The sequence below is a fragment of the Rhododendron vialii genome, chromosome 13a (assembly GCF_030253575.1).
Source record: "Rhododendron vialii isolate Sample 1 chromosome 13a, ASM3025357v1".
Taxonomy (NCBI): Eukaryota; Viridiplantae; Streptophyta; class Magnoliopsida; order Ericales; family Ericaceae; genus Rhododendron; species Rhododendron vialii.
The window spans coordinates 6,740,934-6,755,003 of NC_080569.1; the positions used below are offsets into that span (position 1 = coordinate 6,740,934).

Genomic DNA, 14,070 nt, shown 5'->3' on the forward strand with positions numbered 1-14,070 from the left:
ACTGGTCCCGTACGTCAATCCATTGTGCATTAGTATTCTCTTAGAGAGAGCTAAAACCCAAACAACAGGCCCATTGCTACCCTGCAGGTAAAATTTCATGCCAACATTGCAGTTATTGTGTTATTTTTTTCCCCAGACCTAATGTACAAGTAAAACTACAAAAAGTCCTATTTTTTTGCAGTGTCGAATATAATTTCGAAGAACATTGGATGGTTATTGTGAAGTTCTATTGCACGAGTCCCTCGTAGCTTTCTGCATTTGAATTTTTATCTGTTTCCATTCTTAGTTTTATGAAGTTACATCGACATAAAATTAGTGAAATGTGCATCCAAAACTTTCTCCTTGGTTGGAAAATAGGGTTGAAGGGATAACTTTTAACACTATATGATAGCTCAAATAATGGTTGCTATTATAATGAAACTTTCACACGCAAATAAGGGTTTGCATCATGACATACCTTTTCATTTACTTCCAAGAATTGAGCTAAATTAACGAATCACAAAGTTGAAAATAGTAACATATATACCTGATATTTGAGGTTAGGTAAAATAGGCTTAAGGCCACATGGCACGGAGTAGGAGACAACATGAGCTGGAGTTTGTCTAGTACAATATGATTAGTGGGCCGCTAAAAGATCATTTGCAATAACCAAAAGTTTACGTCCACTGCTCAACATTCATCCCTCATCCTATTGTTCTCAATTTCACCGTCCAAAAGTATTTTAGATGGTTCGGATTTTAAAAGACTATTCCAGGGAAAAGTTTAACTCTTTTGGAAGAGTCTTTCATGGAGGAGTTTTTTTTAAATTTGAACCATTGATTGCCGAGACTGACGGTGAGATGTTGAGCGGTGGGCATAGCACCGCTACTGCAATAATTAGTTTCATTTGCTAGTATATTTTGGGCCCACAACTTTTATTTAAACGGTCATTTTGAAAACCTCCCTCAAAAGATTATTCATGCAAAAATTAGCTTCAAGAAAGGGGAGGGGCTTGTATGGAACGGAATCTAAAAGCATCTCTAACGCGCAAATCTTTATTTTGAAGAATGAAAATATTTCTTACTCAAGCAGTTTATATAGAGAACATAAATATTCATACACACTGCAACCTAAATTCTTCGTTATCGATCATCTCAATCTAATTTTCAAAAAAAAACTTTCATTAATTTCTCTTCAAAATTAAACTGAAAGCGAAATACCCTACGAACTAACGGGTCCAGTGGGACTATCGGGTCCTTTTATCATCTCCATACGCATTTCTTTTCCTTTTTTTTTTTTTTTTTTTAAAGAATTATTGAAGAGATGGAATCTTAGTTCTTTCGGCCATAAGGCCCATTTCAATGCGTTCCATACTACTATCTTATTATCCAAATGGTATGTATATTGAACTTGTTTATCCCTTTGTGCTGTAATTTACATTTGACTTCATTCATGGTTTCCATATTATTTATTTTGGTATCAGTACTATTTTTTTTTCCCTATGTGAAATATGCATGCGACAGCATGCTGTCGTTGACATTTTTCATTCCCTCCCATACAAGTTGATAAGAACAAAGAGATGCAGAATATATATATCATGCATGCCCACGTCAATTCAGAAGAGAATATTCAGTGCTGCGTTATTCACAGCCGTTCATACCGAAAATAACACCAATTAATAATTGAATGTATCCAAGCTCGGATTGTTTAGTTTGACCGACAAAAATAACATTTTATTATTAAGGGAAAGAGGATTCCAACCAAAAGTTGGAAAATACAGATGGGACAAAACCCAATACATCTGATGGCCTAAAAAGCCCAGAGAGTACAAATAAAGCTCGAAAACCCAGAGCGTTGATCTTGTTAACAAGCTCCAATTATTAACCTCTCCAGAATTTCATATAGCTTGGATTATTAATGTTAGCAATTTTCTGTTGGTGGGCTAACATAGATCATAAAATTAAATATTAGTACATGTTGCCGAATAAGGCTTGAGTAATGTCGGTATTACCCATTAGTTGTGATCGTTCAATTAATGTGACTTGGTAATAGACACATATTTATTAGCACGTATTTGGGTCATATCACGTGCGTTAAGCGGTACGGGCTTATTTTATATATGTGTATAGACCAATTAAAAAGGGCCCAATATGATTCCATCTATTATGATGGGCTATGATGAAATCATGTCTTATAAATATGTGGTTAAGGTCTCCCCTCCAAATCCCAACATCTTTTTCATACGTCCCATCTTTGTGTGAGACATAAGGTCAGGACAAGAGAACACTAAGGTTTTCATCCTCCACGGCATACAACAGGTACGCATCCAGTATAATTTTTCTTCAATGATTTGACATGGTATCTTGGGTTTAGGGTTTCTTTATGAAATCCTACATATTAAACATAAACGTGATGAATTTTGCATGCAGTACAAACTATTCGATCCAATCCCACATAAAAACTTCATTTGATCAGGAAATTAAAAAGATATACTCCCTTAGTCTCATTTTTTTTGGTCTTTTTCGATACTCGTGTCATTTTTTGAAACTCTTCTATCTCCCAATTTATAATATTTTTCATACTTTTGAAAACTTTATATTATAGATCTGTATTGCATATTTTTGGTGATTCATATTGGAAGATATAATGTCTTGTTTGTTTCCCTTTTTGAAAAAAAAAATTCAACTAAAAAAATACTCATTACCTATGCTTCCAATCATTACTCTCCACTCATTACTTCTACTTCTAATCATTACTCTCATGAAAAATTTCTAAAAAATTCATCCAAACACAGTATAAGAGTTTAAAAAACAACATGAATATCAAAAAAGTCCAAAAAAAAAAAGGGATGGAGGGAGTAGTAATTAATTCTTTCTTTTCCCGAAAACACAAGTAGTATGGCTAGAGAAAATCGTCTTAATCCACATATGGGGTGTTTGGATACCTCCTTTTCACATTTTCATTATCTCATTTTTCAGTTTTGATTGTTTGGCTCCTCATTTCAAAACTCATTCCCAGAAAACACATTCACCGATTTTGCGTTTAGAGGCAAGAAGTGAAAAGGAGCCCAAGAGGTCCTTTTTGCATTTTGGGCTTTTCCCATTTTCTATTCAATTACCAAAATACCCTTACTAAAATTGGGTAATTACATACAATCCTTCTCCTCTATTCCAGACCTGTTCTTTGCCACCACACACGACTGTTGAAGAGAGAAAGAGCAGACGAAAGCTGAAGAAAAGAGAAGCCGATCTAACCTCGTGAGAAATCCTCACCCATTTTTAATCTCGTCGAACACCCTTTGTAGTAACTGTGAGTTTGATTTCAGGAAAAATAAGTGGGTTTCTCTCAAATTTGAGTTACAAATAACTACCTCCAAAGATTTGTGGTTTCGTTTTCTCTCTCATCAGTGGTTCTCGTTAATTATCAAACAAACTAAACAATTATTTATACACATTCCCATAAAAAATAATCAAGGGCAATATGGTAAAAAATCAACTCATAATTCATTTTCATCACATATCTCCCTAACACTACTCCTATTGCAAAATGTATTCTGCATTTATCATCCAAACACTCTATCATATTCAAAATACATTCTAACCATAATTCAAAAAGTCAAAAAGTGGGCTGCCAAACACTCCCATAATGTCCCCAAAACGTGGATAATGGAGTACTTAGCTATCACATGCAGTTACTGGAACAATAAAAATAAAAAGGAAAATAAAATAAAATAAAATAATGCGGATATGGGAGTAGAAAGAGACAAATAATCTTTGTAAAATTGGCGATCATACATATTCTAACAAGTGGATGGTGTTGATCTTCACGCATGTGACCGCCTAGCTCCCATGGGCCTCTCCAATCTAATGGGGTACTTATGGTCCACTGCTCACAGCACAGCACTATCATGAGGAAGGTGTTTTCCTTTTACACCTAACTTTCACCAACCATCTGATATCCCTCTCGGATGAGGACTCTGAGAACAAGGCCAAATTTGGTGCAGTCAGGACGAACCTTCGACCTAACCCCCTCCTGCCTAGCCAAAAAACAAAAACAAAAACAAAAAACAAATAGACCCTCAACCCTTTCCTCTTTCCTAGCTACAGTATTTCCCTAATTTCGACGGTTAATTAATATTGATAAAAAAACAAAATAAAAAAAAACAAAAAACAAAAAACTCTGGATAGTGGATACACTTACACTATATGTAGTCCATTGACTGGTGCTCTATAGGCCATGGCCAACTTTAGTTTTTAAATACTTCCTTGGTCCTAATTAATTTATTGGTTCCTCTTCGGAATTCAAATTTATTTAGGTAACACAATCATCACACTTTTCATGCTTTTATTTTCTCTTTTTATCCTTCAAATTTCAAAACGTCACCATTGCATTGTCAAATATGGTCTTTAATTTCAAAAAGGAAGACTAAATTAGTAAATTCATCAATTTTTGCCGATTACTTTCATTCATGGATAATATTTTTAGGACATCAACAAGGGTCAGATGGGACTAAAATTTTGGGATGAAGAGTACTAAATAGCCACCGATCATTCTATACTGTCGGATCGTACATCTGACGGCTCAAATCACGCGCAGCACCGCGTTATGCACAACACACACCCCGGGTTTGGAGGATTGTTATAGATGCCGGCCAGCTGCCAAGTATGCCATTTGCAGAAGTCAAGGCCAATCAGCTAGTCAAATGCCTCCACCGTTGTCTGAATAGTGGTTGCAAGCTTATTAATTTATCTAACTTTCCAAAGAATACGATCCTTAACGACTGTGGACCTGTTGTTTGCAAAAAACTCGTAAGCCCCATTTTAGAGGCAGGCAAATGGCAGCATCCCAAATTGGCATAAAAGAATTTTAGTGACATAGTTCTGCTTTACCAAAATCGTTTTTTCTCCCCGTTTTTGTGCCTTCCCTATGTTATGTTCACATTAGTTTTCCCGCACATCTTCTAATTTTGAAGTCGTGAAACTAATGACCGGTTAAATTCTCAAATGGCCCCGACGTTTAAAATGTTTGGTCTCCGTGTAATTCGAACCTACGACCTCACGAAGGACACATATTATTTGTTTTCTAATGTCAAATAAGCCAAACTCGTCGGGTTTTTTTCCCCCCTTTATTACAAACAACAAACCGGCCTCTAAAAATGAAACACGGTTTCTTCTTCTTGTAATAAGAGTGATCACATGGATACCGTGATCGAAAGATTAAACAAAAAAAAGCTAACACGTTGGCACGGTGTAAAACCGTGTCTCCCTTTTCTCCTGCTTCTAGGTGTCTCTCATTCATTGTACACGTGTCGACTAAGTATAGGCGATTCAAATTCATCAAACGCTTAAATCACGCATATTGAATCAAATTCTCAACCACCTGACTATAATAACTTAGTCAAACAACGCCCATAGTTGCAGAGAGAGAGAGAAATTTCCGCTAAGCGACTACTTCTCAGGCCATTCCGTTTAAAATTCTCCTGAAAGCCGACATTAACTCCGTTCGGTCTCCGGAAGATCGCAACCCCATGCCGGAGATCGAACATGTACCGACCGCCGCCGCCACAACGAGAATGGACAACAGCAACGGTTTGTTCGGCAAGTATGAGCTCGGGAAACTCCTCGGCTGCGGCGCCTTCGCCAAGGTGTACCACGCCAGGAACATAGCCACCGGCCAGAGCGTCGCCGTCAAGGTTATCAACAAGAATAAGATTGCCGGCACCAATTTGATGTCTAATGTCAAACGCGAGATCTCCATCATGAGCCGGTTGCGCCACCCCCACATCGTCAAGCTCTTCGAGGTATATATGATTCTTGGTTTAAAGTTTTCGAATGCACAATTCATCATTTCCATTACCTACTGTTTTGGAGTTTGACCTACTAATACTATGAAATTCAAATACATCCGTACTCTTCTGTTAACTGAATTCTAAAATAATAAAAAAAAATCTACAAAAAAAAAAAAAAAAAAGAACGGACGGAAGATACAAGAAGAATTTTTTATTTCTCGAAAAGAGCAGATGTTGGAACTTTGGTTAAAATTAATGAATCGTTAAAAATAATTGATTAAATTTCCAACTTTTTTTTTTTTGTAATTTGTGGGAATTATTATACTACCCATCCCTACAATTGTTCATCTACTGATTCTTATCCATGTCAAAGTTTAATATGTCCAATGATTTTAATAATTGCGCCTCTTAATCAGCCTCCTCTTATGATCTGAATTTTTACAGGTACTCGCCACCAAGACCAAGATATACTTCGTAATGGAGTTTGTAAAAGGCGGCGAGCTCTTCGCTAAAGTCGCCAAGGGGCGCTTCAGCGAAGATCTCAGCCGTAAATATTTTCAGCAATTGATTTCTGCCGTCGGGTACTGCCACTCCCGCGGCGTCTTCCACCGCGACTTGAAGCCAGAAAACCTTCTCCTCGACGAGAACGGTGACTTAAAGGTGTCCGACTTCGGGCTCAGCGCCGTGACGGACCAAGTCCGCCACGACGGCTTGTTGCACACGCTCTGCGGCACGCCTGCTTACGTGGCCCCCGAGATTCTCGCGAAGAAAGGGTACGATGGGGCGAAGGTGGACGTGTGGTCATGCGGAGTCATCCTGTTTGTTTTGACGGCTGGTTATTTGCCCTTCAACGACCCCAATCTTATGATGATGTACAAGAAGATCTACAAAGGAGAATTCCGGTGTCCCAAATGGATGTCGTCTGATCTCAAACGGTTCCTCTCTCGTCTCCTGGATACGAATCCCGCGACGAGAATAACTGTTGATGAGATTATACGGCACCCATGGTTCAAAAAGAACTACAAAGAGATTAACTTTTACGAGGAAGAATTATTCGATGAAAAGATCGAGAAAGAAGACGGGTGTGATGGGACACTAAACGCGTTTGACCTGATATCGTTCTCGTCCGGGTTGAATCTGTCCGGGCTCTTCGATAACTCGGCCGACGCGGTCGACAACGAGCGGCTCGTGTTGGCCGAGTCGCCCGAGAGAGTCATCGAGAAAGTTGAGAATATTGTGAAGGTTGGGAACGTTGGTAGGTTGAAGAGGAAGAAGGAATGGGGGTTGGAGTTGGAAGGGCTGAATGGTAATTTGGTGATGGCCTTGGAGGTTTACCGGTTGACTGACGATTTGGTAGTTGTGGAGATTAGGTGGAAAGCGGGGAGTGCCGGTTTGTACAACGAGGTGTGGACGAATAAAATCAAGCCGGAGCTCATTTCCTCACCGGGAGCCCCGGTTCCCGGTAGCTGATATAATTTATGTGGCCAGCATATATGATTGCTACTTGTATCATTTTCCCTTAAATTATGTGTTTTAATGAGTGGGTATCATTTTCCCTTAAATTACGTGTTTTAATGAGTGGGTTCGGTTCGGTGTTTGTGCTGTCGAGTTTGTACATTAAACAATAATATGACCGAGATAGAATCACGATCTCAGAAATCCGGTCCAAAGAGACAGGTTTTCGAGATAGACCATCCCCTCTAATAATCATAGCTATTGAAAACAAAAACATATATGGCCGAGTTTTTTTCTATATTCTTAACCGGAATAGTATCATATTGTATCTGTATGTTTTTCTTTGTGAAAAGCTTCAGGCATTTAGATAATAAAGACAACGAAATGAAGAGGAAAAAAAATTGGAGAATACGTGCAATCAAGTTCTTGTGTAAGATTAGCTTGGTTTTTGGGTTTTTCTTTTTCTTTTTCTTTTGTGTGGTTAATGGGTTCCGCTGTATTTTGGATGCTATGTGTGTTGGAGTACTATGCAATCGTGTCTATTGTTTTTTTTAGTGTTTTATTAATTTTTCTGGTTTGTTCGTGTTTTTAATTCCACGTATTACTGGAGGTGTAGTAAGCAACAGCTAGCTTATTAGTGGTTTAATTAATGAGTGAAGGGATCTTTGAAGAATGACAATTAAGTTGTCGATTCGGTGTTATACATTCGTGACAAACAGGTGAAGTGGCAGAACTTGGTTCTTAGTTTAAATATTTATCGCATTCATTGAATGTGACTAAAAAGCTATTCATTCATTGAATTTGAATGTGACTAAAAAATGGGTGTCGTTGGTTACAACTTACAAGAAAGTCAAAATAAGATGCGTGTTGTATATCGTTCTTGTCTTCATCTTCGCATGATACCGGGAGATCCATCGTATATTGTAAAAAGCCGTTGCTAAAAGTAAATATGAGTTGGAACCATATTTATATTAACCTAAAATATATACATGTCTATTGCACATATTAAAACAAAATAACATGTTCTAATAAATAAAAGTATTGTGCATTGCATCATAAATCGAGAAGATAAAATAAGTTTAGAAACATACATAGTTTTTTTTTTTTTTTTCTCTCTAAAAGTACTGAATTATAAGTACGTAACGCATGATATGTGATCACAAGATTTTTTTAAAATGGATACGTTTAGAGAACGCATCGATTTTAGCTCCAAAAGGGTCGAATCATAAGATACATATCGTGAGTTGTGAAACTTCAATAACACTGCTGGTTGAATAAGAAGAAGCATAGAAGTTGAGCGACGGCTAATATTTTGTGGCTCGACTGAGATCATCAACTAGAACCGTAATAAAGTGGAGGTGGAAACCAATACCGATATTGTCAACGGGCTTGTAACCCAATAACACTTTTCACCTCTTTCGCATTGAATGTAAGAGGGTTCAATTCTTGTCATGAACGCGAGTGCTTGATTTGGGAGATGATGGTCTTTGGACTTGCTCCACCCGTATGCCGCTTAATTAGCAGTACTTCGTCCTTATCTTTTTAGAAGTAGGCTAGACATTTTGAGTGACAAAAAAAAAATCAATACAGAAGTTGTCATCCTTATCTTGAAGAATCCCGTGCCGAAGGAATTCCAATATGGGCCTGTAACCTCTGTTTGTGCCTTTTGGAACACCATTCGGAAGCAGAACCAATTCTAATTCAAGGTGGGCCTTATAACGAGGCAACGTATTTGTTGATATGTTGTTGGGCCTTGATTTTTACTATCACAACTTAAAAATCTAGAAATACAATCTTTGCTCTCTTCCGGTAAATAGTTTGAGAAAATCTTGTTTACAGAGCAGATGTAAAACAAGTGTTTACAGAACTCAATCTCGGCTGTCCAAAAGTGTTTTGAACGCTTTAACGGTAATAGATTATCTAACCGTTAAAAGATTATTTTCAATTCGGGCCGTCCAATGCACAAACAGACAGCTGAGATTACTCAACTCCGTAAAAAGCCGCTTTGCAGCAGCTTCGTAAATGAGTATATAGTTTTACTCGCACTCCAATGAACGCTTGTATTGTACTCCGCACCTAATTACCACACAAAAAAAAAAAAAAGGTCTGAATTTTTGGCTTATTTTTATCTTTATTCAGGAAATTGTGAGTTTCAATTATAATTTTTCACTTTTTTGATTACTCTTGAGATGAATCAATAATTTACAAAACTTTGACGCAAAACTAAAGAATGCAAAACCTTTTTGGAGTAAAGACAAAGAAAAGCTAAGTGATTTTTCTTGTGCCAAAATAGGCTAATTAAAGGGATAGGAAAGAGAAATGTGATTTTCCCAAAGAAGTATCCCCTCTCTTCTTCGATTATCTTTGTGACCAAAGATATATTGCGATTGCGATTGCATTGCTCACTAGCTAGGCAGGACAATATATAATGTTGTGCCGAACACGAAATTGAGAATACAACAAATCAACAAGCGATAAACAAGAACACAATGATATACGTGGTTCCGTTCAAGCACAAAGCAAGAACGTACTCCACGGGGAAAAGAGCAAGAGGATTCACTATAAACGGGGAGAGAAACAAAGAGCCGGCTATACCCGTAACTCTACTTGAAGCACCAAACAGATATCTAGGGACAAATCTCTGGTGGAACCCAAAAGGGAGACACAAACCCTTGGTGGAACCCTAAGAGCATAAACAAAATCCTAATATCTAAGCCCTTGAACAAAAGACCATAACCCTAGGAACCCCCAAGGTCCCTATTTATAGGAAAACACTAAATAAACCTAAACCAAATAGGAAAAGGAATCCTAGTCAATTTAGGAATTCTAGTCAATTTCCAACAAATCTCCACCTTGACTTGAATTCCATCGAATTCAACACTATAGGCAATCCTCTCCTTTAATCGCTCATCTCCCCCAAAAGCCCCCCCACGGGGCCATCACCAACGGCACAAACGAGTAAGGCTCAAGCACACCTGCTTGACCTTGTAAACGCGACTCAGGAAACCCAGCCGCACATGCCTCCAAATTGAGCCTCTATCTTCCAACGGGCACCTCCCACCCAACGCATCCCTCCCGAATGCACTCGAAGATCTGCTCAAACTCCACACGGAGTTAATTACCGACTCTACCACAGAGTTAAAAACCCAACACTGAGTCAACCTCGAATTCACCGATGAAGAACCCAAAGATGTAGCACCCACAATCGTACTACCATCAAGCACATAGAGGTTATTCGATTTCCGACCCTTCATCAAAACACGAGCACCCTTCAAAACCCTCAAGACTCCACCTTCAGCGGTATGCTTCCAACCCAAAGAGTCAAGAGTACCCAAAGAGATAAGGTTCCTCTTCAAATTTGGTATATGTCGAACACCAAACAACGTCCTCACAAACCCATCATGCATTCTGACTTTAATTGTTCCAATCCCAACAATTCTACAGGACATGTTATTCCCCATAAGAACTGTACCACAGCTGACCGATTCATAAGTATCGAACCAATCTTTATTCGGACACATGTGGTAAGAACATCCGGAGTCCAGAATCCATTCGTTATTCGAACAGACATCACCGACACTCACAGAAAGAACCATAAGTGAATCGTCGGAATCTTCTTCAACAATACCAGCAACAACCTTCTCTTCAAAATTATCCTTATTTTTCAACCTAGGACAATTTCTCACCATGTGCCCATATTTCCTACAGTAAAAACACTTTACTTCCTGATTTGTGGAACGAGAGCCAGAAACCCCTCTACTGCCATAATCCCTCTCAGAAGTTCTTCCTTGCACCATCAAACCCTGAGCATCAAAATCACCACCCTCACCGGATACTTTTTTCCTCAATTCTTTCGAATACAAACTAGACTTAACGTCCTCCATGGAAATCGTATCCCTCCCGTAAAGTAGGGTAGTAACAAAATGCTCATAAGATGCAGGCAAAGAACATAACACAATAAGGGCTTGATCTTCATCATCAATCACAACATCAATATTTTTTAAATCCATAATAATTCGATTTAACTCATCTAGATGGTCTTTTACGGGCGTACCTTCCCTCATACGAAACGTATAAAGGCGCTGCTTCAAATACAACCGGTTGGTAAGAGACTTCGTCATATAGATGCTTTCCAACTTCAACCAAATACCGGCAGTAGTATCCTCCTCCCCGACCTCGCGAAGCACATCATCGGCTAAACACAACTGAATCGAACTGAGCGCCTTCGCATCGAGATCCTCAAACACACTATCCTGCATATCAGCAGGCTTCTTCAATTTTCCTAACAAAGTCTTGTGTAATCCTTGTTGAACAAGCAAAGCCTTCATCTTAATACGCCATAAACTGAAGCTAGTGCTCTGCCCATCGAACTTCGCAATTTCGAAACGAGTCGCCATTGAAACGATCACCAATTGCACAATACGCAACAGAAAACAAAAGCCTCGGATTGAAACCTGGCTTTGATACCAATTTGTTGTGCCGAACACGAAATTGAGAATATAACAAATCAACAAGCGATAAACAAGAACACAATGATATACGTGGTTCCGTTCAAGCACAAAGCAAGAACGTACTCCACGGGAAAAAGAGCAAGAGGATTCACTATAAACGGGGAGAGAAACAAAGAGCCGGCTATACCCGTAACTCTACTTGAAGCACCAAACAGATATCTAGGGACAAATCTCTGGTGGAACCCAAAAGGGAGACACAAACCCTTGGTGGAACCCTAAGAGCATAAACAAAACCCTAATATCTAAGCCCTTGAACAAAAGACCATAACCCTAGGAACCCCCAAGGTCCCTATTTATAGGAAAACACTAAATAAACCTAAACCAAATAGGAAAAGGAATCCTAGTCAATTTAGGAATTCTAGTCAATTTCCAACATATAAAACTATCGACTTTGATGGGAATAGCTAGGAGACATTGCGGCTACTTAAAGAATAAGAGATATATTGCGATTGTCATCGCGAATGAGTATGAAATATATCACCATCTTGGAAAACCAACAATTTGTAAATTGATGTCATTATGAGTTTTAAAACCCTACTACCTATTTTTTGTTCAATTTTTACAAATATTGAATATAAGCAGCAGAAAATATGAATGTGAGTTTTGGGGTTCTTTTACAAATTAATAATAAGAGAGTATAAAGAACATTACAGTCAGTTTTGAAATGGAGATAGAAGCCGAATACCATGTTGGCATATTTACAACAAAAATAGACTAAAATTGGATTAATACCCAACTACTTTCTGTGCCTTTCACTTCAAAACCTAAGACATCATTATGTTCATGGAATACATTCATCTTAAAAGGGTGAGAGGTCGTCCACTGTCTACAACACCCGAAGTTATGGTTTTCAAAAACTTCATATATGTTAATTTTTTTCCTCTCGACAAAATGAGAAATTTATTAATCTTTAAAAATGAATTACAAAGACTAAATGGACTCAAGGCAAGACTGCGAACAGCCACCAAAGACCCAAAGGCAAAAATAACAAGACTCTACGAGGGTGGCAAGAAATTAATCAACCAAAGCAAAGAACAAAGACACCCACAACCTCTGCTCCAGCTCCAGTACAAAATAGACTAAAAACTCCCCAAAAAAAAAAAAAAAAACAGCAGCAACACAAAACAAAAACAGCACCGGAAAAGCCCCTCGATCACTTTGAACCAGATAGGATGGAGAGAAAGCTACAGCATCAACTTAAAAAAAAATAAACCATCATCAACACTAACAGAGAACTGACCCTGAGTTAAAGCTTGCGTTGCGGTCGCTTTAGGCCTCCAAAAAAAAATTGAATTTTAGGGGCCCCTCCAACTTTTTTACTCCTTATAATAATCCAACAAAATGACCTCATTCTTTTATTTTAGCTTTAAGCCTCTGAAAAATCAGGACCGGCTCTGCATACTAAATAAGTGTAATTAAGCACTTGAAGTTTTTTACTAGTACCTTCAATGGTCGAAGTATACCTGTTTTTTTAGTAAAGAAAAAGGAGGGTGCGACTTCTTAGCCACATTAATAGGGGTCAAACCATAACTGAGGGCTCCATTGCCTTTCATCTAAAGCAAGTGTTAAGCACTTGAAGTTTTTTAGTACCTCCAATGGTCGAAGTTTTTTTCCCTTTTTAGGTCTCCCTCCTTATCCTACACCTACTTTGATATCAACACTAACATAAAAAATTATGTTTGAAAGTTTGTCACCAAAAGGGAAGCAAATACTCTAGGAGGGAGAAAGAAAGAAAATCCAAAGAAGTGAACGAAATAATCTTTCCACTTTGGATATAACGATTATTTGTACGTAATGCCCTCTCGCATGTGAAACACTAAATGCCAAGAAGATTCACAACTGGCTAATAAGTTAGTCGTTGGGATAATTACCGCGGAAATCAAGAAATGACAGAGTTATAAATACGTAAGAGTGAGAGAAGGTCGGCCCTGTACATTTTTCTGTGGGCCTTGTAATTTTTATTCAACCATGCATGGGACAATGGTCTTATGCACCAAGTTTTGCAGTAACTCCACTACTAATTAAATTACTCACAATCTCATGATCACGTGAGGATTTCGAAATATATGAATCTTGAATCATGAATGAGTAGTAATTGGAAGTGACTATGTACATTTGTATAATTGTGTGTGTATAAGCTTCTAATAAGAGCGCTCTTACCGTATTACGGTAAGGGCTTTCCATTTTCTTCTCTTTTCCGACCGAATTTTGATGATCCGAGCCGCTCAATGTGTACAAAACGTGATTTTAAAGGTACCCGGAAGAAATCAGCAAAAAAAAGGACTGGAAAAGGCTTGATTTGAGTAGTTTTTATTTGAACCGTTCGATAAAATACAA

The 14,070-nt window shown here is 38.1% G+C and overlaps 1 protein-coding gene across 1 annotated transcript; it reads left to right on the top strand.

The window, feature by feature from the left end:
* Nucleotides 1-5,202: 5,202 nt before the first annotated feature.
* On the top strand, nt 5,203-7,329 carry LOC131314228 (CBL-interacting serine/threonine-protein kinase 11). The gene is made up of 2 exons (XM_058342740.1): nt 5,203-5,779; nt 6,212-7,329. The coding sequence occupies exons 1-2, from the start codon at nt 5,507-5,509 to the stop codon at nt 7,235-7,237; spliced, it is 1,299 nt and encodes a 432-aa protein (XP_058198723.1). The 5' UTR covers nt 5,203-5,506; the 3' UTR covers nt 7,238-7,329.
* Nucleotides 7,330-14,070: the final 6,741 nt, after the last annotated feature.